The sequence below is a fragment of the Dioscorea cayenensis genome, unplaced genomic scaffold (assembly GCF_009730915.1).
Source record: "Dioscorea cayenensis subsp. rotundata cultivar TDr96_F1 unplaced genomic scaffold, TDr96_F1_v2_PseudoChromosome.rev07_lg8_w22 25.fasta BLBR01000506.1, whole genome shotgun sequence".
Taxonomy (NCBI): Eukaryota; Viridiplantae; Streptophyta; class Magnoliopsida; order Dioscoreales; family Dioscoreaceae; genus Dioscorea; species Dioscorea cayenensis.
In genome coordinates, this window is record NW_024086897.1 from 12,723 (window position 1) to 33,322 (window position 20,600).

At 34.8% G+C, this 20,600-nt stretch overlaps 1 protein-coding gene across 1 annotated transcript; it reads left to right on the forward strand.

Moving 5' to 3' along the window:
- The first annotated feature begins 1,568 nt into the window (after nucleotides 1-1,568).
- Nucleotides 1,569-3,546, forward strand: LOC120254567 (cytokinin hydroxylase-like). Its single transcript, XM_039262662.1, is given in 5 exon segments — nucleotides 1,569-1,909; nucleotides 1,999-2,030; nucleotides 2,032-2,226; nucleotides 2,332-2,958; nucleotides 3,062-3,546. Coding segments are annotated over 5 exon segments (1,572 nt in total). The 5' UTR covers nucleotides 1,569-1,623; the 3' UTR covers nucleotides 3,494-3,546.
- The last annotated feature ends 17,054 nt before the right edge of the window (nucleotides 3,547-20,600 follow it).

Here is a 20,600-nt window from a genome sequence, read left to right on the forward strand (position 1 = left end):
ACTTTAGTGTTTTAACACGTTAAATTTTATTCACTCTACCTCTTTCGTAATGATCGAGTAATTAAAATATTTGATTTCTATTTGAAAAATTGAAGGTTTAATTTTCTACTAATGTATGGTTAAAAAATAAATAGTGTAGATAAATCTGATGACTTATCCACATTATAAAAATAATATTAAAAAATAATAATAATTTACCTTAAATTTTTAATCACTAAGCTAGAGATATCAAAACTCAAAATTATATGTTCAAAGCAATATTTATTTAATTAAAATAAACAATTTTAGAGTGTAAGTTGAAGCTAGTCTGTTGTGTTTTCACTCCCAAAGAATGAAAACACAATAGACTAGCTAATTTCATAGTTGTCAAAGAATGAACGTTTCTCAAGTAATCTCCGTCCATGCGTGCTAAATATATATAGCACAAAAGGACATACATCTATCAAAGGGTTCACATGAGCGCAAAAGTTTATCCACAAATTTATGCGACTTTTAATGGCTAGATGCATTATGAGTTTTTAAAAAGTTGGAGTGCGCCGTCCTTCTTCGGTAGAGTTATTATTTAATTTATTTTTTTTAAATAATAATATATTTATTTTGATTTATGAATTACACAAATTTGTTTGTTGTAGAGTCAGTCAACCCAAAAAGATGTGGCATATGTATACATTAGTTTTCATACGAATTAATAGATGAATTTGAAAGGACCACTTTAGGGCCCAAACAAATATATTTTTATTTGAAATCATAAAATAAATAATATATAATTCCCTTTTAATTTATTGGCAGCTCGAGCTTTAAATATTAAAAAGAAAAATTAGAAGTTATATATGTACGAATATTGTATTTTCCAATCCCAATATGTGGAATTATTTAGTTTGACTCACTTTGTTCAATGACCAAAATATGTTGTATTTTTTTTTATAAATTCACCGTAAATATTTTTTATTTTATTTTATTATTATTTTTTCATTGTGTTGGAAAGGTTTTGAACTCGAGATTTTTAAAACACAAATAAGGTGAGAAATCACTAGGCTATATTTCGATCTATTGCTTTGTATTTTTTTTTTAAAAAAAAGTTTTTTGAGCTTAATTTTCAATACAATAATTATTACCCAAAATCATTCATATAAAAAAAAACCATGGCTTTTTAATGCTTAATCACGCACATGATAAAATGATCAAAAAGGTAAGAGAAAAGGAAATTTGAGAGCTTCACCTTGTCTGGGCGTTTCTCATGTGGTCAAAGACATTATTTTGGAATCACATATATTCTAATATGTACATAAAAATATATAAATAAATAAATAAAAGATATTTCCACACGCCTAAAAGGACCAAAGAATTAAAGAGATATGATAAGAATTATGTATGAGAAATAAGACTCAGTTTATCCATTAAGTAAAAAAGCAACACAGTCAGGCAAAACTTGGTCAATTGTACAAACAGTTCAATTTCAATTTATAGCTTGCATGTCAGTCCTTGGACTTTCATTCATTCCATACAAGGAATTCAACACATTGAATGAAGATATGAGAAAATACCATACTTTTTGCACTATAAATAGGGTTGCTTACATGCCTAATGCATTCATATAATTGACAAAAAAGAGATTTGCCATCAATGGAGTCCTTTGTAACTCTTCTTTTCCTCTTGTTCTCTCTTGCTTTGCTTTCTGTTTTCTGGCTCTTGCCTTCTGCTAGTTTGAGAAGGTTGAAGAGTAATGGTTTTCTTGGCCCTTCTCCCAACTTTCCCTTTGGAAATCTCATGGAGATGAGACAAACTAGCAAAACTTCTTCTTCTTCTTCTTCTTCTTCTTCTACTACTACTACTACTACTACTACTATTGGGAACCATGATATACATTCAGTGGTGCTCCCTTACTTTGCTAGATGGAAAAAACTCTATGGTATGCCATATTATTCTTTTCATTTCTCTCTTTGATTAAATTTTAACTTTATCTTATATATGTTTATGTTATATATACATACAGGGAAGGTTTTTTTGTTTATTGGTTGGGAACAGAACCATTTTTTGTATGTGGCTGAACCAGAGTTTCTCAAACAAATAGTTTCTGGTGTACTGAGCAAGAGCTGGGGAAAACCTAGTGTGTTCAGACAAGACAGAAGACCAATGTTTGGGAATGGGTTAGTCATGGTTGATGGTGATTATTGGCAACACCATAGGCACATCATCACACCAGCTTTCTCTCCTGCCAATCTCAACGTATGATCCTATTTATACCTATTTCTCATACATGCATGCATGCATGCATGAAAAGTACGTACGTATGTATTAGACGCACTTATATATGTCATATATGGTATGCAGGGAATGGTCAGTTTAATGGTTGAATCAACAACAAGCATGATTGATGAATGGAGTAAGAGAGTAAGAAGCGGTGAGAGTGAAATAGATGTGGAGAAATACATCATAAGGAACGCAGCTGAAATCATAGCAAAGACAAGCTTTGGAATAAGCGAAGATGAAGGAAAGATAGTGTTTGAGAAGTTGCAAGCCATGCAGACCATGCTCTTCAAGTCACAAAGGTTTGTAGGAGTCCCATTCAGCAAACTCTTATCCCCCATGAAATCCTATGAAGCATGGAAGCTGGGAAAAGAGATAGACCATCTTCTCCTCTCCATTATAAAATCAAGAAAGGAGAATGAGTTAGCCAATGGTACAAGTACTGCTCATCAAGATTTGCTTGGGATTCTTCTCGCCCGAAACCAAGAAAACACAGGCCGGGAAAGAAAGCTCACCGCTAGGGAGCTCGTCGATGAATGCAAGACCTTCTTCTTTGGTGGCCATGAAACCACTGCTCTTGCTCTCACTTGGACCTTGTTTCTCTTGGCTTTGTATCCTCAGTGGCAAGATATTCTCAGAGATGAGATCATAGAGGTCTTCAATGGTGATCATCACTCTTTAGACTCCACCATTCTGTCGAAACTAACAAAGGCAAGTTAATTAATAACGAATTTCTATATGTGTGAGTATATATACATATATTTGTATTTATATTAGAGATCTAATTGACAATATTTTATATATGTACATGCAGATGGGATGGGTGTTGAATGAAGTACTGAGGTTGTACTCACCAGCACCAAATGTGACAAGGCAAGCAATAAAAGACATAAAGGTGGGAAACAAGATGGTGATTCCAAAGGGAACAAACATGTGGATTGATGTTGTGGCAATGCACCATGATGAAGAACTTTGGGGAGATGATGTGAATGAGTTTAGGCCAGAGAGGTTCAAGGAGAGTAACAATGGAGGGTGCAAGCACAGGATGGGGTACTTGCCATTTGGGTTTGGAGGGAGGTTGTGTGTGGGAAGGAACCTTACCATGATGGAGTATAAGATTGTTTTGACCTTATTATTGAGCAAGTTCTCATTCAAAGTTTCTCCATCTTACTTGCATTGTCCTAGGTATATGCTGTCACTTAGGCCTTCTCATGGTGTGCCTCTAATTCTTGAGCCAATCCAGTGATGCATGTATTTTTTATCCATTTCAATATATTCACTCGTGTATGTTTGTGTTAATGTTGTTAAAACTTAATTATTAATCCGATTTATATATGCTCAACAATGTCATAGCATAAGCATGAAGATGCTTGTAATCTATGTCATCTTTCCATTAATAGTTAGGATGTGCATTAATTATAAAAGAAAATTACTTTAGGATCCCGTGATATATATTAATCTCTTATATATATATATATATATATATATATATATATATTATATACTATTTTAAATATATAAGTAACCCCTAATAACCACTTTCAAATTAAAGAATGATAATTTCTTATACTGCCAAGAGAGAGGTTGGGATTAACTCTTTCTCATAACATTAGTTGAATTGAATTGCTTGCCTACCTCATAAAAGAAAAAAAATAAAAAAAAATAATTAATCCATAATAAAATTCAAAGTATAAGCCCTAATTCAAAAGTACAAGCGTTAATTAATAAAATATGAGCATAGCTTTTGCACGTACGAATTAGAAATGATCTCTATTTCATGATCCAGGAGTGAAATATTTTGATTATATTTTGATTAAACTTGTGCCTTGATTTATTGAGACATTAATTACCCATGTGATATAAATTGTCTTTGATTTTTAATTTCATTGTATAACCTAATATATAATCCAATCAATCAATAGCTTTTCAATATCTATTATCAGAACGAAAAAGTTAACCATATAAATATCAACCTTCTGTTAATGTTGATCAAATACTTTAAAATGTGTATATTTATTTTACTTTTTTAATTAAATGATTTATAAATGGGGTGTTTTTATCAAAAAATACTGCCCAATGTTTTTAAAGAATAAATTACTTAACATTTTTTTTTTGTATATTTAGCATTGGATGTGTATTTCAATCATAAAATAAAAAATTATCAAATATTTTTCACGAATTGATTGATTATTAAATTTATATTTGATGATAAATTAATATTTAACTAGTATTTTACAATCAAAATACCTTTGCAATTTTTTTACTTATAAACCAGTATTTTGGTCATAAAATAAAAAATATATATGAAATAATTCTCAAGGATCAACATTCTAAATGATTTTATTTTTCAAAAAAATGCATCATCTCCCTTGGCTTAATATAAGCTTCTTGATTACTGGTAAACTAATTAAAAAATTAAATATCTATGTTATTATATATATATATATGACAAGCCACTGCCATAAATGTGTATGCGCAAAGAAATTCTCTTTGAGAGCAAGACTCTTCCAATAAGAAGTACTCTTAACTGGGAGAGACCCTCACCCTTCATGCTATAAAGAGTTGAACTTGTGTCTCACCCTAAGAAAAAGTACCTTATACAATTAGACTAAGCGTCTTTTCATATAAAATAAATATTATCAAATAATCCACAATAATAATTTGTTAAATTTTTTTTATTATATCATAAAGTAGCATATTACAATTAATATTTTATGTCAACAAAATGCATTTAAATGATTTACTAGTAAAAAGGCATCGTTGTCAATCTAATAAAAGTAGGAAAACTAACACCACCTCCCTCTTAACTTTCAATAATTCCATGGAACATCTACAACATTTTTCACATCCCTAAGCCTTCCTTAAATTAATTTCACTTTTCAGGCCAAACGAGTTCCAGCATGGTCGGTTTGTGGATGAAATTACTACCATGGTCCTACAAAAGTAATAGTGGGTTTCAAATAGGTGTGGTAGTTATCATGTTGTACTTGAATTTTTTAATTTCAACAACCCAGCTACCATTTATCATAGGCCATGATGAGCCGAGAAGACTTCCTTCGAAACCATGCCTAACTTCATCTTCTCCATTTCTTCACAAAGTTTGTTAGAAAAGGAAGGAAAAATGGTTGGACTCTTGGTGCGCTATATATAAAGATATTTCCCACCGAAAAGATATTCTGTGTGTTTCTAGTACTGTGGCCACATTCCATTTGCTGTTGTTTGCTTCTGGAGTTTGTTATTACGCCCAACAAAGGAAGGCGCTTTCCACTTGAATGTTAGAAAGAGAAGTCGAAGAGAAGAAGCTATTTTTTTATTTTTTATTTTTTTAAGATTATACAATTTTAAAGAATTAATGTTCATATACAAAAATGATAACCAGTGACCAAAACTCATTAGTAGGGGCTGAACTCAAAGTGTAGGAAAAAATTTTCTTCTAATGAATAATTATTTTTATTAAAAAAAATTAGAATAATATAACCACAATTTGAATATATAAATTAGAAAGAAGTATAAATCAGGATATATTATCATTACCGATGTCATGAAAATGTACTACATATTTGAACAAAAAAAAACAATTGTGTTTACCTAAAACCCAAATTATTGTAATCATATTATTATATTATAACAACTAACTTATATTTACCATGCCACATTATCAAATTAAATTTTTTCTCCTAAATTACTAGAATTGTTTATAAATTTATAATATATTTTTATAAATTTATATTAAAATTTAAAATTTTGGTAATTTTTTAAAAAATTTTAATTACGAAAATTCTTTATAAATTTGATAAATTTTTCTTAAAATCTTAAAATTCGGGCATTTTTTTAAAAATAAAATGGAATAAAAAAAATGACAAAAACTAAGGATTTGAACTTGGGTGGGCTTCAATCATATATACAACTTCCATTAACCACCCGCATTTAAGACCACAAAAAAAAGTGTTATTAAATATTCATATAAATATAGCCAACACAACCATCAAAACCTCATAGATACCAGAGGGCAGCCACATCAGTGCCAAAGGGGCTTCAATTAATCTCCCTAGTCGCTTTAGTTCCGCCCCTGATAATCATGGGAATTGTATTGCACTCTATGGATGCACTGTTCATTCAAGTTGTTGATTGCTTTTGGAATTTAGAGTTTCTTATTTACGTTTATTTATTTATTTAACTATTTTTATTCAAATTTGTTGTAGTAGTTATGGTATTATTGGTGTTATTGATTAATAGGTTAAATTTCTTTGAAATATTGCCAAAAGTCGTATCTATTTAGAGAAGAGGTATATATCTAAGCTGGAGATGCTCAATTTCAATTTATTACCTATATTATATATATATATATATATATATATTGTTAGGTCTGGAAGCTTAAATTGACATTATATGATAAACAAGAAGTTGACGTGGTGCAAGCAATGGTGATGTGGCAAAAAAAAATGATTTGGCAAACAATGTAACAAGGATAATGACTTGGAAAAGACAGCTCATGATGTAGCAAAAAGTGAAAATGAAGGCATAAAGGCTAGAAGATCATGTGAGGAGCTTTTGTTTGGAGAATTTCTCTCAATGGATCAAATGAAGCAAATCTATAGCAATGAGCATCACGGTGAAAGAATCTCTCTTGAATAGGTTTAGCTTAGATATGATTTAATCTATTTTTAGTAAATTCTTTTCATGAGAGATTTATTGAAGACCATGTGAAGGATATTCTAAAGGGAGGAATAATCTTTTGTTGGCAAAGATCATTTCTTGGTGACCAAGGATTATATGGAGCTTAGTTTGGTGTGAAGTTATTTGAAAACACAAACTAAGAAAGGTAAGGACAATCAAACATGATTCTCAAGACCATAATTAAGAAATGTAATTTGAAGAAAAGATCCAAAGCTAATTATGGGCAGAGCTATTCAAGGGCGCGCACAAGCTTTCTTTGGCAAGTACTTAGATTTGGAAGATGATTGATGACCCAAGCTTGGATGAAAGAAAATCATGCTTGGAAGATATTGAAGGCTAAGCTTGGATGAGTGGAAATCAAGTTTGGTAACAAGATATTGAAAATTATGCTTGGCAAGTACTTAGATTTGGAAGATGATTGATGACCCAAGCTAGGATGAAAGAAGATCATGCTTGGAAGATATTGAAGGCTAAACTTGGATGAGAGGAGATCAAGTTTAGTAACAATATATTAAATACCAAACTTGGATGAATGAAGATCAAATTTGAAGATTTTGTGCAGACCAAACTTGGACAAAGTTTGGAAAAAGATCGGGGAGATCTTTGGATGCTATCTTTGGTGAGATGGATTCGCGCCTTGGTTGGTGCGTGATAAGTGCTTATGTATGCACAATAATTAGTATGTTTTACTTATATTGAGCATTGTTTTTATCAGGTTTTATGGCTCATTATTGTGTTTTTGTGTTTGTTTGTGCATTTAGGGTTGTGAAGGCATGTTGCGGAGAAAGAATGCAGAAATGAGTCATGAAGGTTCTTTTTGGAATGCTTTTGTGCAACATACCGAGCAAAATATAAGCCATGATTTTATACATGAGAGTGTGTGCCAACTTCTAGAGAGTTTAAGTGAATAGGTGTTGAAGAAGGGCACAACAATAGTCACACGTTCATGTTCCGGGTTGTTCAAAGATTTCAAAAAGCTCTCTACATGGTTTTTTATGCATTAAGAAATGGCCTATTACTTACTACAAGGATTTGTGTATGTCTAGGTGGCCTTAGAAGAAAACTGAAATGGTATTTAAAGTCTGTTTGAGTAGTTTATAGTGAAGCTGAAATTCCACATGGGGTGTGGAAATTCCATACGGGGGTGTGGAAATTCCACACGGCCATGTGAATTTTTCACATGGCCGTGTGGATTCCCGATTTGAGGGTTTAAATAGCTGATTTAAAAACTTATTTCAGGATAGTTTTTCTATCTTGGAGATGGAGCGTGACTAGTTTTTGTAGAAAGTTTTTGCAAGGTTCAGAGTGCTTCTACGCCTTTCAACATCCATTTCCTTTGAAAGAGAGTTATTGGGGTAGCTGCCAATGACATCGATTTGTTGAGGTGTGCTCTAGGCTCGACGGAGGAGTCTTTAGAGAAGGAGGAGCGGCTCTTGGAGGCCATCATCATGGGACAAAAAGGGGTATCTTTATAGATTGTTAGCACTTTCATTTGAACTCATCTTTGATTTTGTATTGTTCTATGGAGAGCTAAACCCCTAACGGGCACTTGGACATGTAAACCCTAGGATGTATTTGTTTCTTTGACTTTTATTGTGTTTTCTTTAATTGAGAATTTATTTGAGTTTTAATCTTGTGTGTTTGATGCTTGGTTTTCCCTTAGAGTGACACTAGGGTTAAGAACCTATTCTAATAATCCTTTTGATGAGTGATCATCATCATTAGGAATAGATTTACCAAGGTTGAAGAGGGTTGAGAGGATGAGTCGAGAGGTAGCGGAACGTCTCTTTTTCCTTTCGATGTGATTTATCCTACCTCCACATTCTAAGACTTCTTTGCAATCATAATAGAGTGAAGCATAGAGAGTTCTTCTTTGCAACCAGGAGAGTTGGAGGAGTCTCAAGTCGTGTTGTAATGGGAGCTAAAACTCAGTCAGGATTAGTAGGTGGGCCGCGTTGCAAGCTCAGTTGCAACTAGAGTTGTAACGTCTAACTTTGGAAGATGTCCAACTTAAGACGCCCATATAAGATACCCTGCTTTGAGATTTAGGATGAACCTCATGTAAGAAATCCTGGTGTGTGGGTCGAGGAGAATGGCCATCTGTCAATCTAGAGATGGTTAATTTTTGTCATTGTTTGAGTGAGAGTGAGTGTTGTACTCTTCATTCTTTATCTCTTTCGGTGGATTGTTTTCTCCAGGCTCGATCCCCAGACGTAGGCAAGTTGTGCCGAACTGGGTAATCAATTCGTGTATCTCCTTTCTCTTGCTTGTTTGTTTATGTGTGATTGCATTACTTGTGTGGTTGAGCGAAAAATTATCACACTTCTATCCCTCCGAAACTTATATATATATAATTGATAACACAATGATGTTGAAATGTTTATTTAAATGTTGTAGATGTAATTCCTATGTTTGCATGCTAATTTAGATGTAATTCCTATGTTTATTAATTTGTTCATCATTTTAAGGCATTGTGTATATGTATAAAGCATAATGAGGATTTGTTAGGGTTAATACTTTTACAAATGATCTCTTGTAATATGATCTTAGTGATTAGCATATGAATAAATAGTTACTGTAAATATCTTGAAAAAAACAATAAAAAGTAATTAAGCAATAAAAATCTCAAGTAAATAGTATTTGTTAGTTCCGTCGATGTGGTTTGTGGTTAAGAGAACACTCTAACACTCATAGAAAGCTCACACAAATCAAACAAGAAGGAGACACACAAGATTGGTAACCCAGTTCGGCGTCCACTCGCCTACGTCTAGGGGGCCAAGCTTGGAGATAAACAATCAACTAAAAGAGGTGAAAATAAATGACTAAAAACACTTGTCACTCACTCTCTCAATAATAAAGATCGCTACCCTCTCTAGATTGTCTAGTGCTCACATACTCTCCTCCACAAGAGACACACCCAATCTTTGAGTAAGGTAACTTATATAGATGCATCAACGTCCCAAATATAGCACATACCTCTTTTAGAATCTCCACGGCTACTAATTTAAAAACTTTCCAAAATTAGCTGTTGCAACTCTTATTGTAACATGAATTGCAACATGGCCTTGACTACTGACTTGACTGAGTTCTAGTTACGTTGCGGACGATTTCAAGACCCATCAATCTCCCTGTCATGCTTAGTCCGAGTCGATGCAGCCAAATCTCCCGATCCCGATTACGAAGAACTAGCCTACCTCTTAAGTTCCTCATCACGCAGTCCCCTACGCAAGGCGCGCGTCCTTGTGCGTCTTCTTGAAACTTACCAAACTTGATCTTCAATTCACCCAAGTTTGGCCTTCAAATCTTCCCAATAAAGATTTTCAATCAATCATCTCAATCATGTCAACAATAGGCATGTCTTCAACTCTTGCCCTTAATAGTCTTCAATGATACTCATTAAGGTTTCTTCAAATCATACCATTAATAGTTCTTCAATCATACCATTGATAGGTATTTCTTAAGCTCCATCCATATTTAATCCTCAATCAAACACCTAAATATGGTCTTGATATGATCTTGTCTTCAAGTTGTAATACATTGCCAAAAATACCTCCACCAAGATCTTCAAGATATTTTTCTCCAAGCCAATATTTCTTGCCATGTCATCATTTATGCCACATCACACAGGTTGGCACGTCATCTTGACTATGTGTCAAATCATGCCAATCATAGTGCGGTTGCACTAACCGTATTGTTATGAATTAAACATAAACACATTATAATAAGCAAAAACATAATAGCTGTAAATTCACAATATTGAATAACGTTTTCATTATACTTATAGAATAACATTTACTCCCAAAATGAGACTAGGAGGGACCGTCGACTATCATCTCCACCATGTTGGTGTCGAAATGTAGTATATATTTGCACATATATACAAAGGATATATGTTTGCATTTGAAACAATAGGATACATTGTTTCATTTGGTATTAAAATCTTCAATTGCACTTAAGAAGTTTTAAAGACACCATGTTCACACATATTTTCCGTAATATCGACTGCTACAACATCAACAAATTGAACTCGAACACTTGCCCTCCTCATTATATGTAACAATAGTAAACAAAAAATCTCTATTTGAACCCTATAAGAGGAGTGGCTAAGATAACTAAAGTAGTCAATGACATAGATTGCAATAAATGCATAGAAAAACAAAATTAGAACTCACACCATTACAAGATTTCTCAATAGTGCTCTCTATGGCTTCATGAGGTTATACTGTCAATTTTTTCATTTAACCTTAGATGGAGGCCTCCACGTGCCTTCTTATAGAGACGTCCACCAGGTTTTTATGGCCGAGAAAGTAACACACTTGAGAGTTTTTTTTAAAATTATTTTTTATCATTTTAATTTTTTATTTAATCGATTAAGCCGCTAAAAAGGAAAAGAGCATGCACAATCTTTGGTGAGGGTGTCCACGTGGGTGCTTGGACCACTCGCACACAACCACTGTTTATATTCCCAAAAATATGCTTTCACCTATAATTTAAAATTTCACCACTTATAAAGGGTTTTAATAGGATCAAGATATCAATAGACCACTTAATCGTAGGTGTAACACACTTTAGTGTTGTCTTTGACGAAACGAGATCTCTTACATGAAAGAAGTCACTAAACCTTCTACTGAGAACGAAAGAGAGGCCAATATGTACTTAGCAAGGATAAATAAGATAAATAAGTGAGTAGGAACGGCAACGGTCGGATCGGGGGCGGGTTTTGAGATATTTTCCATCCCTATAGGTGAGATATCAAGAAAACGAATAAGCTACATTACTTGTTAACACAAGCTATAATACAAGTTTACACAGGCTAGTGATATAACTTGGCAGAATTTTCCATCCGACACACGAAAGTTATTTGGTATTTTTTCAAAAGTTTCATGAAGTGGGATGGTGGAAGGGATAAAAAAAAGTAAAAGAATGGAAAAGGAGCAGCTGAAAAACATAAACGGATATGAGAGAGACTGATTAGAAAAGTTGAAAGTTTAAGAGATTTGGAATGATAATTTTGACAATAAAAATACTACTACCAAATACTCTTCTTGTTTGATAATTTGATATTATAAGCGAGAATCTCATTTTACCAATATTTTATGATCAGAAGAAAAATACTAATTAGATGATGTATTATGAATATAAAATATAAATATTTATACCCGGACACAATATAATACATTGGAGGGGTTAGATATTACAGACATACCCAAAAAAAAAAAAATCTCCATCAAGTTTAGAATGGACATCCAACTCATTTCTAATCTATTGTAGTTGTCAAATCTAAAATAATTATAATATATTTTATTTTATTTATATAATCCACACTTTTTGTATTCGCTCTTGATTAAATATTGACTGAAGTTAATTATGAATTAATGGTGAGATTGAATTGCAAGATTACAAAAATTTATATTATTTAGTCCCAAGCTAATTATGAATTATTAGAGGAACAAGATTGTAAAATGAAAAGTAACAAATAATTGTGATGCATTAGAAAATTGTAATGACGATAGAAATTAAAGAGGCAAAAACATTGATCTAGTAGCGAGTAGCTATCATGTCTCCATCTTCTTTGAATCATAGCTATTGAATCACATAGTCGTATCATTCAAGATGTAATCTCCTCATGTTCTTTGTTTTTTCGATTATAGTGAATTTCTTTAATTATCACACCATCGAGGTTGGGGTTCTATTATGCTAGGTAACCTAACAATCTATCAACGCCTCGACAAGCACCAAAAACGCTTAGGCATTATGTGGTTAATCATGAGCTAGCTTTAATTTAAACCAAAAGTTGACATGTCTTATCAACATACTATAAGATATGTTAGGCAATAATCAAGTGACCTTTTCTGCTTTCAAAAGTGGAGGCGGAGGTTTTCAAGAAAGAAAAAAACGAAAATTACATATAGGAAGAGTTTCTCTTCTATAAAAAGTAAGAAGTGGAAGAGAAGAAGTAAAGAAAAAGATTCGATGTCTCTTTTTCACAGCTAGTGGATATTTTCTAACCGTATTTCTGTTTTAGTAAATCTTATGATTTATCCATCTTTTAAAAAAAAAAAAATCGATGAAATAGACTCCAGTAGAAAAACCTGGTATTAATCATCGACAATTATTTATTTTTATACATTTGGCAAACTAATTTTGTTTTAATAAATTTTAAAAATAACACCGGCGATTTTAAAAAAAAGTGAAAACAAACTTTTTATATTTTTAATATTTTTTTTAAAATATTTTCAAAACATTGCTCCTCTAATTTTAATCTAATAAATTAAAGATTTTTGAACAATTATCTTCTTTTACAAATTAATCACTAGAGAAGGCTGACCGACAATGGTCGATGCCGGTGGGACGTCAATTACCAATGGCAAAAGTAGCTTGTGGCTAATGGGCAGAGACCAGTTGACTGATGGAGGGCCGCCGGTAGCCGATAGCTAGTGGCAGCATGTCGACGGTGGTCAAGGGTGGGCATGTCACTGCACAACCAATAATCATTGGCAGTTGGTGGTGATGGACCGTCGGAGACAGGACATCCAGCTGTGGCTAGTGGCAGTGCATCTCAAGTTGCTAGTGCTCGCGAGGCAATGTGGCGGTGAGTTGTTGGTGACCAAGGGTGGCGAGCTATTGATGACCAAGAGCGGTGAGTCGTTGGTCACCAGTGGTCGGGCAGCAGCGTGTCATTGGATGCCAGATTTTTTTTATTTTTTTTTAAAAATATATATGAAAAACTTTGTTTATTAATACAACTTAATTTAATATAACTTATGTATCTAAATATATTTTAATTTGTTTTAAAAAAATTAACAACGAAACAAAAACAAAAACCAAAAACAATATAACAAAAACAGTCCCAAAGGACCCTAACTAATTTATTTCAAACTCTATAAACTCCTAAAGAGTTATTGAGAAATACATATGGATAATAACTTAGATAATATCTAAATTATATTAACTGTGGATAAATCAAAGTAAATAGGATAACATCGCAACTAGATATGTTAACTATATCTAGTGCTCACCCTTAAGTTAATTTTTGGATAGGTAACCAAATTCTGCTTAATTTTCAGTTTGGTCACATACTTCAATTTGTATCAAATCAGTCATTTAATTTTAATTTTATTTCACCAGGCAGACGTGGCCACTAGAGAATCCCAGTTATTGTTATCGGGCCACGTCAAGATGACTCAAATTGCACAGTGACTCAGCTAAGTGATGCCTTGTTAGCAAAGTGATGCCACATTGGGATCTTCTTCTCTAGATTTAGACTGAGTCCATTGTTCTTCATAAGTGATAAGAACGCAAGTGTATGTGTCAATCATGTAATAAAGTGCTCAAAAGCGGGGTATCAGTCCACAGGGAAGATTGAGACTACTAGTACTAATTACTATCTCGAAAATTAACCAAATTAAAGTTGTGATGTGTGTGAATTAACCAAGAAGAAAGAGAATAAAATACAAGAAATATGAAATAAAAAGGAGTAGAGAAATCACGAGAAGTGATGTCCAGGTATAGCATCCCTCTAAGGTTTTGTTAAGTTTACGACAAATGTTATCTAATCATGCAATCCTTTTTGAACGGAGAGATTTCCTAAAGTATACTAAACCCCTTTTGCGAGGTTGAATAGTAACTAATTTAGTATAGTGTTAATATACTCACCCATAATCGCTTTGCACTCTATGAAATCTCAATGTAGATTAACAAAAATTTCTAAAATAGATAATCCTTCTTGCGAAGATATTACCCCTAATCTCATATAGAATAGAAATGCGATTTCTCCTAAAATCTATTCCTATGATTGCAAAGAGCGCGAAAATAACCTATTAATACATATGGGAGGATTGAGGGATAAGAATTCTCCAAATTACCCCATTATTAGGCTTACTCACAATCCTCTCTAATCAAAGCATGTATATACTAGATGGATATTTCTACTTGTCATAAAGCACATCAAATATGATAACTAGGGTTTTAGCCATGATAGTAATCATGCAATACAAACACCCAATTAAATAAATAATATGGATTATGGTCGTTACTCCGTAAGTGCACGGGTCGTCAAGTAATATCGCTAGCGTAAGCATGAGAGGGTCGTATTCCCAGGTCCCAAGGAGCTACCCTTACTTCCTCTTTGCTTGTTGTTTAGCCTACAGAATAGAGTGAGTGCTCTAAACTACACAAAAAAATAAAAAGAACTTAAGGAAGGAGTCTACAGTCAAGGAAAAGGGGGTGAAAATATGAGGGATGAAAATGGTCACGGGTGTGGATTCCCCTAAGGCTACTAAAGTGAGAAGGATTCTAAGGCTGCCATGCAACTGGTGGTTTGGACCAAAAGATTCTAAGATAGATCAACCCGATGGTTACGGCAATTTCCCCCTAATCCAATACGCGTATTGATATGATTTGTTTTTTGACCAAATCCTCCTATGATCGCATTAAAAGTAGGGAGTTCTCTAATTAGGGCCGATACTCAAACTAGGTCCAACCCTAATGTTTGGAGGGAGTACAAAATAACCGATGGTCACGGCGTATTTGTACATTAATTCCCTTCAAGCTAAGTGAGTCTAGTACAAGGGCGTTGGTCACACCACCAAATACAACCTAGAAAATGACATATAGAGTTCTCGTGTATACCAAAGCATCAAAATAGACCAAGCTTGAATCTCAAACACACCAATTGCAATAATAGTATATCAAAACATCCTACCACACAAGTTCACCCCAAGGTTCACTGCCATCTGGTGACCTTGGGGTATTGCTTATGCTAACAAAATACATTCTCAAACCCATAATAATGACCGGGGGGGATTGAGCATGCCTTGATAAGGAATTTACTTTTATACCCCTTATAAAAAATGTATTTACCTTTATAACCCTTAAATTGAGATTTTTTTAATTTTTGAATAATGTTCTGGATGAAAATTAAAAATCTCATTTATTTTTAAAATATTAGGTTTATTAAAATTTTAGTGATTTACAAATAATTAATTTTGGACATTTGTTTATTTTAAATAAAATAATTAAATTGTATTCATCTATCAGTATAAATCTAAAATTTTATTTAGAAAATAAATACATCAATAACTTATTTTTAAAAAAATTATAGAAATTGGAGCCATTTAATAAGTTTTTTACAATTCAAACATATTATTTAATTAAAATATGAGAGGGTACAAAAGTAATTTACTAAAATTTTTCTTTATATTCTCTCCTATCCCTATCCACATTCTCTCCAACCAAACATTACTTTTGTTCCCATCTCCAATCCCCCTTCCCTATTTCTATCCCCATCCCCTTCTCCTTCCCCATTCCCATTCTCATATTCTCATGCCTTCCAACCAAACGGACCCTCAAAGGTAGGAGATGATGAATAGCCCCCAAAAGCTCTAAAAACCTCTTTCAAAACCTTCTCTTGTTCACGGGCATGAAGACGCCTGTAAGAACCTCGGGATTTCTGCTGAAATTTCTGTAAAGTGTTATAGCGAAATACTACAGTACTTGTACAGTAAAAATACTACAGTACTACACATTCTTCAGCCAGTTTGTGGCCGTCTTCATGGATATCAGATTGCCCATCAACAAAACATGAGACTTTGCCGTTTCTTTACTCCTTCGTGCTACAGTCCTCCTACAGTATCGGGGCTCTAACATGTCTTTTTCAGTGTCGATTTCTTCTTAATTGCGTCATTAAGCTCACCTAGGCTTCTTTGAGGTCTGGAACACGAATAAAACCAATTAAACCACAAAAATGGCAACGATTCATCAAATAATACATTAATTATACAGAAGTCATACATATAAAATACATACATTTAGATGTTTATTAGATTACAATTAAGAAACAAATAAATCACAAAGTTCCATAACCAATATCATATAAGATAAAACCCTAGAGTCCAACTATGCCCAAAAATCTACAAAATTAGCCCTCCATTAATGGAGGGCAAGCATTAAAAAGACAAGAAGAGAGATAAGATAAACATGAAAACTCCCTTTTCAATCGTGTCGAAGGTTGATCACCGGAGAACTCCCAAGAACCTTCTGTAAATGCCACCAAGCTAATCTTGATAGCTATGATCTCCTTCTCCAAGATGGATGGGTTGGATCTCCTTCTCAAATCATCTCAAAAGCCCTGGAGATTCATCTCTTCTTCTCTTTGAACAAAAGATGCCCTAGAAATCCTTATTAGAACTATTTATATTGTACCACTTACGGGCTTGGTAAGAGCTTGTGTACACATACTTTAGTGTATGTTTTACATACATTGAGCATCATTTTTATCAGACTTTATGGCTCATATTTGTGTATTTGTGCCCTTTTATGCAAATAAGGTTGTGAAGGCATGAAGAGAGAAAAAAGCAAAGATAGGTCATAGAGGCTCATTTTGGGGTTCTCTTATGTGATACAATGATCAAGACACAAGACGTGCTTGTATTCATGGGTGTTTGTGCCAACTTCTAAAGAATTCAAGTCAATTCGTGGGTTAGAAGGGCACAAAGGTAGTTACGCGCTCATGTTCCAACATGTGGGAGAATTCCAAGAGTTATCCCAATAGTTTAATCGAAGGAAGCCACTTTACCCACCACACGGGCATGTGGCCGGCAGTGTGGTCTTAGAGAAAGGAAAAATTCTGGAGTACTGAGCACATGTATTGTAGCGAGATTACTATTCCCACTTACTATAGTAGGAAGCCACATGACCATGTGGAAATTCCACACAGCCTTGTGAGTGCCCATGTGAAAATTCTATACAGGGAAGTGGCTGTGTGAGTACCTATATGGATTCCTGATTTTAGAATATATATAGCCAACTCGAACTGTTTTGAGGGATCTTTTTGCTTATCTTGTAGAGAGAGGTTGGGTAATTTTTGGAGGAGTTCTTTGCCTATCAAAGGAATGCTTCTATGCCATTCTTCATCCAATCATTCCGAGGATAGCTATTGGCAGAGTCAACAACAACATCGATTCAGAAAGGTGTGGCCCAGGCTTGATGGAGGGGCCCTTAGAGAAGAAGGAGCCATCCTTAGAGACCATCAGCATGGAAAAAAGGGGGTTATTCTTATGGATTGCATTCACTTTCATTTGTATTCATTTTTCACATTGTATTGCTCCATGGAGAGCTAAACCCCTTAGTGGGTACTTAGACATGTAAACCCCAGGATTTATCATTTTATTGACTTTTATTGCATTTTCTTTAATTGAGATTTTATTTTAGTTTCAATCTTGTGTGCTTTGTGATTGTCTTTCCCTTAGAGTGACACTAGGGTTGAGAGCTAAATCTAATTATCTTAGTGACCAGTGATAATCACCACTAGGATTAGCTTTACCAAGGTTGAAGAGGGTTGAGAGAGTGAGTCGAGAGGTAGTGGAGCGTCCCCTTTCCTTTTCGATTTGATTTATACTACCTCCATATTGCATGAGCTCTTAGAAATTATATATGGTGTGAGGCGTCAAGAGTATCCTGTCCACCAGGATCATTGCATGGGATTAGGGATCTCTCACCTAGACCAAAGGTTTTGAACTACTTTTAGAAATAAGGTTTATCACTTGGAATCCTTGGATCTCCAAGAAGCCATATGTGGTTTGAGGTGTCGAGATAGTTCTCCGCTGGGACCTCGTAGGAGACTAGCAACCGATTGGCCTAGGTTAGGGATTGGTGTAGATTTTGATTTTCATAACTCAATTAATCTCAATTAGGGAAGCAAATTATTATCTTGGACTTAACTTAGAATCATAGGGGGAGCATTGTCTGGGTATCCTATCTCTCTGACAAGGTCCCCTTGCGTATATCCCGCAAGTGCACGAGTTTGTCGAAGTAATAATCCCGGGTGAGCCGGTATCGAATCCACATGGAGTAGGGAGTAAAGACACTTAATTCGATTCTTAGCTATATGGAATATCAACAATGATAAATGTGACAATGATTCAATTCTCAACAATTAAAGGCAACAAGTAAGAGAGCAAAAGTAAGAAGGAGGTAAGGAAATCGATAAAGATGGGGTACTCGGATGATGCTTCACCTAGGATAATTGCTTCAAGTGCAAGAACTCTCTATTATGCTTCCTAATCAATGCAATGGTGAGTCGTGGAAATCCTTACATACATAGTCCCAAATCTAAGGTCAACTATGCCTAACTCTATTCATGTCCCGGAGGAGAGTTAAATAACCTCTCAACCTCGCTACTCGAATAAAGTTACAATGAGCTCTAGGGATTCGGTGATAAATCTCTTCCTAATTATAGACCTAACCCTTTGGTCCAGTGGAAGGTCCCTAACCACAATTAAGCCCTAGATACTAAGATCCCCTCAACGCTTCACTTCATTGCACACGCAACTAAGCCCCCAGTGAGATTCATCCCTTAGACCATTCACTCTATTATGGCGCAAAGAACTCGAGGAGCGGAGGTAGAATCTATCACGTCGGAGGAAAGGGGACGCTCCCTGCACCTCTCGACTCACCCTCTCAACCCTCTTCAACCTAGCTTAGTCTAACGCTCCTGGTGTGTCACTCACTCACAAGGTTACCAACAAGAACTCTCAACTCTAGTGTCACTCTAGGGGAAATGTTCATACAATCAAGCATTCAAGGTTGGAACTCACAATAAACATAAATTTATTGAAAGCATAATAAAGAAGTTCAATGAAATGAATACATCCTAGGGTTCACAATCACCCATGTACCCACTAGGGGTTTAGCTCTCCATGGAGCTAAGTACAATTAAAGAAATCGAATGTAAAAGCAATGAATCTATAAAGAAACCCCCTCGATGGTCGTGTCGATGGTCTTGTGGAGAGTCCTCTACTCGTCGCAAGGGATCCTTTGTCCGGCCTAGGATACACCTCGCCGGATCGATGCCGACGAAAGCTCTCCCAATAACCTTCTTCCAAACGATGCGCGATGTCGGAGCGATAGAACCTCTCCAAAAACCTAGCCAATATCCCTCCAAACCCTAGCCGAAGCCCTCTCACAAGTTGTGGAAAAGATGGAGAAAAGAATACAAAAATCGGGGCTGAATCGACTTTAAATAGGGCTAGAATCGGGCGACTACACGGGCGTGGACGCTACACGCGCCCGTGCGGAATTTCCACACGGGCGTGGATAATTTCCACACCCCGTGTGGATTCTCTGTTTCTCGATTTCTCGGCCGGTGTGAGCAGTCTTTGCTCTGAGTACTTTGCTACAATGTTGTTATAGTGCTCTGCTATAGTTTTTGACCTGAATAACTTCCCAATTCCATACTTTTCATCGTGAGTAGCATAAGCGGGACTGCGTTCACGTCGTGAATCACTTGCTTCTTCAATGATATACATGTTGGTGGAGCTCTTGTTCTTATATGCATAAGTCAGAATGCTCGAGTGTGACTGCCTTTGTGCCCCTCCAAATGGATGTGCTCACTCGAATGCGAGGAGGTTGGCACACACTCTAGTATCTCACAGCTGTCCTATGTTTTCGCGTTTGAACCTTAGCAAGATCTCCTCCAAAATAGGTGCATTATGATCCACATTGGCCTATTTCCTTCATACTCGGCCTCACAACCCTACCTGTATAAAAGTAACATAAAAACATACATATTAATGTAAAAACCTGAGAAAAGTAATGCTCAACATAAGGAATGAACGCTTCGCATTCATATCGTACAAGAACTTATCACTCTCATTGGTTAATTTCTCTTCCTTTCT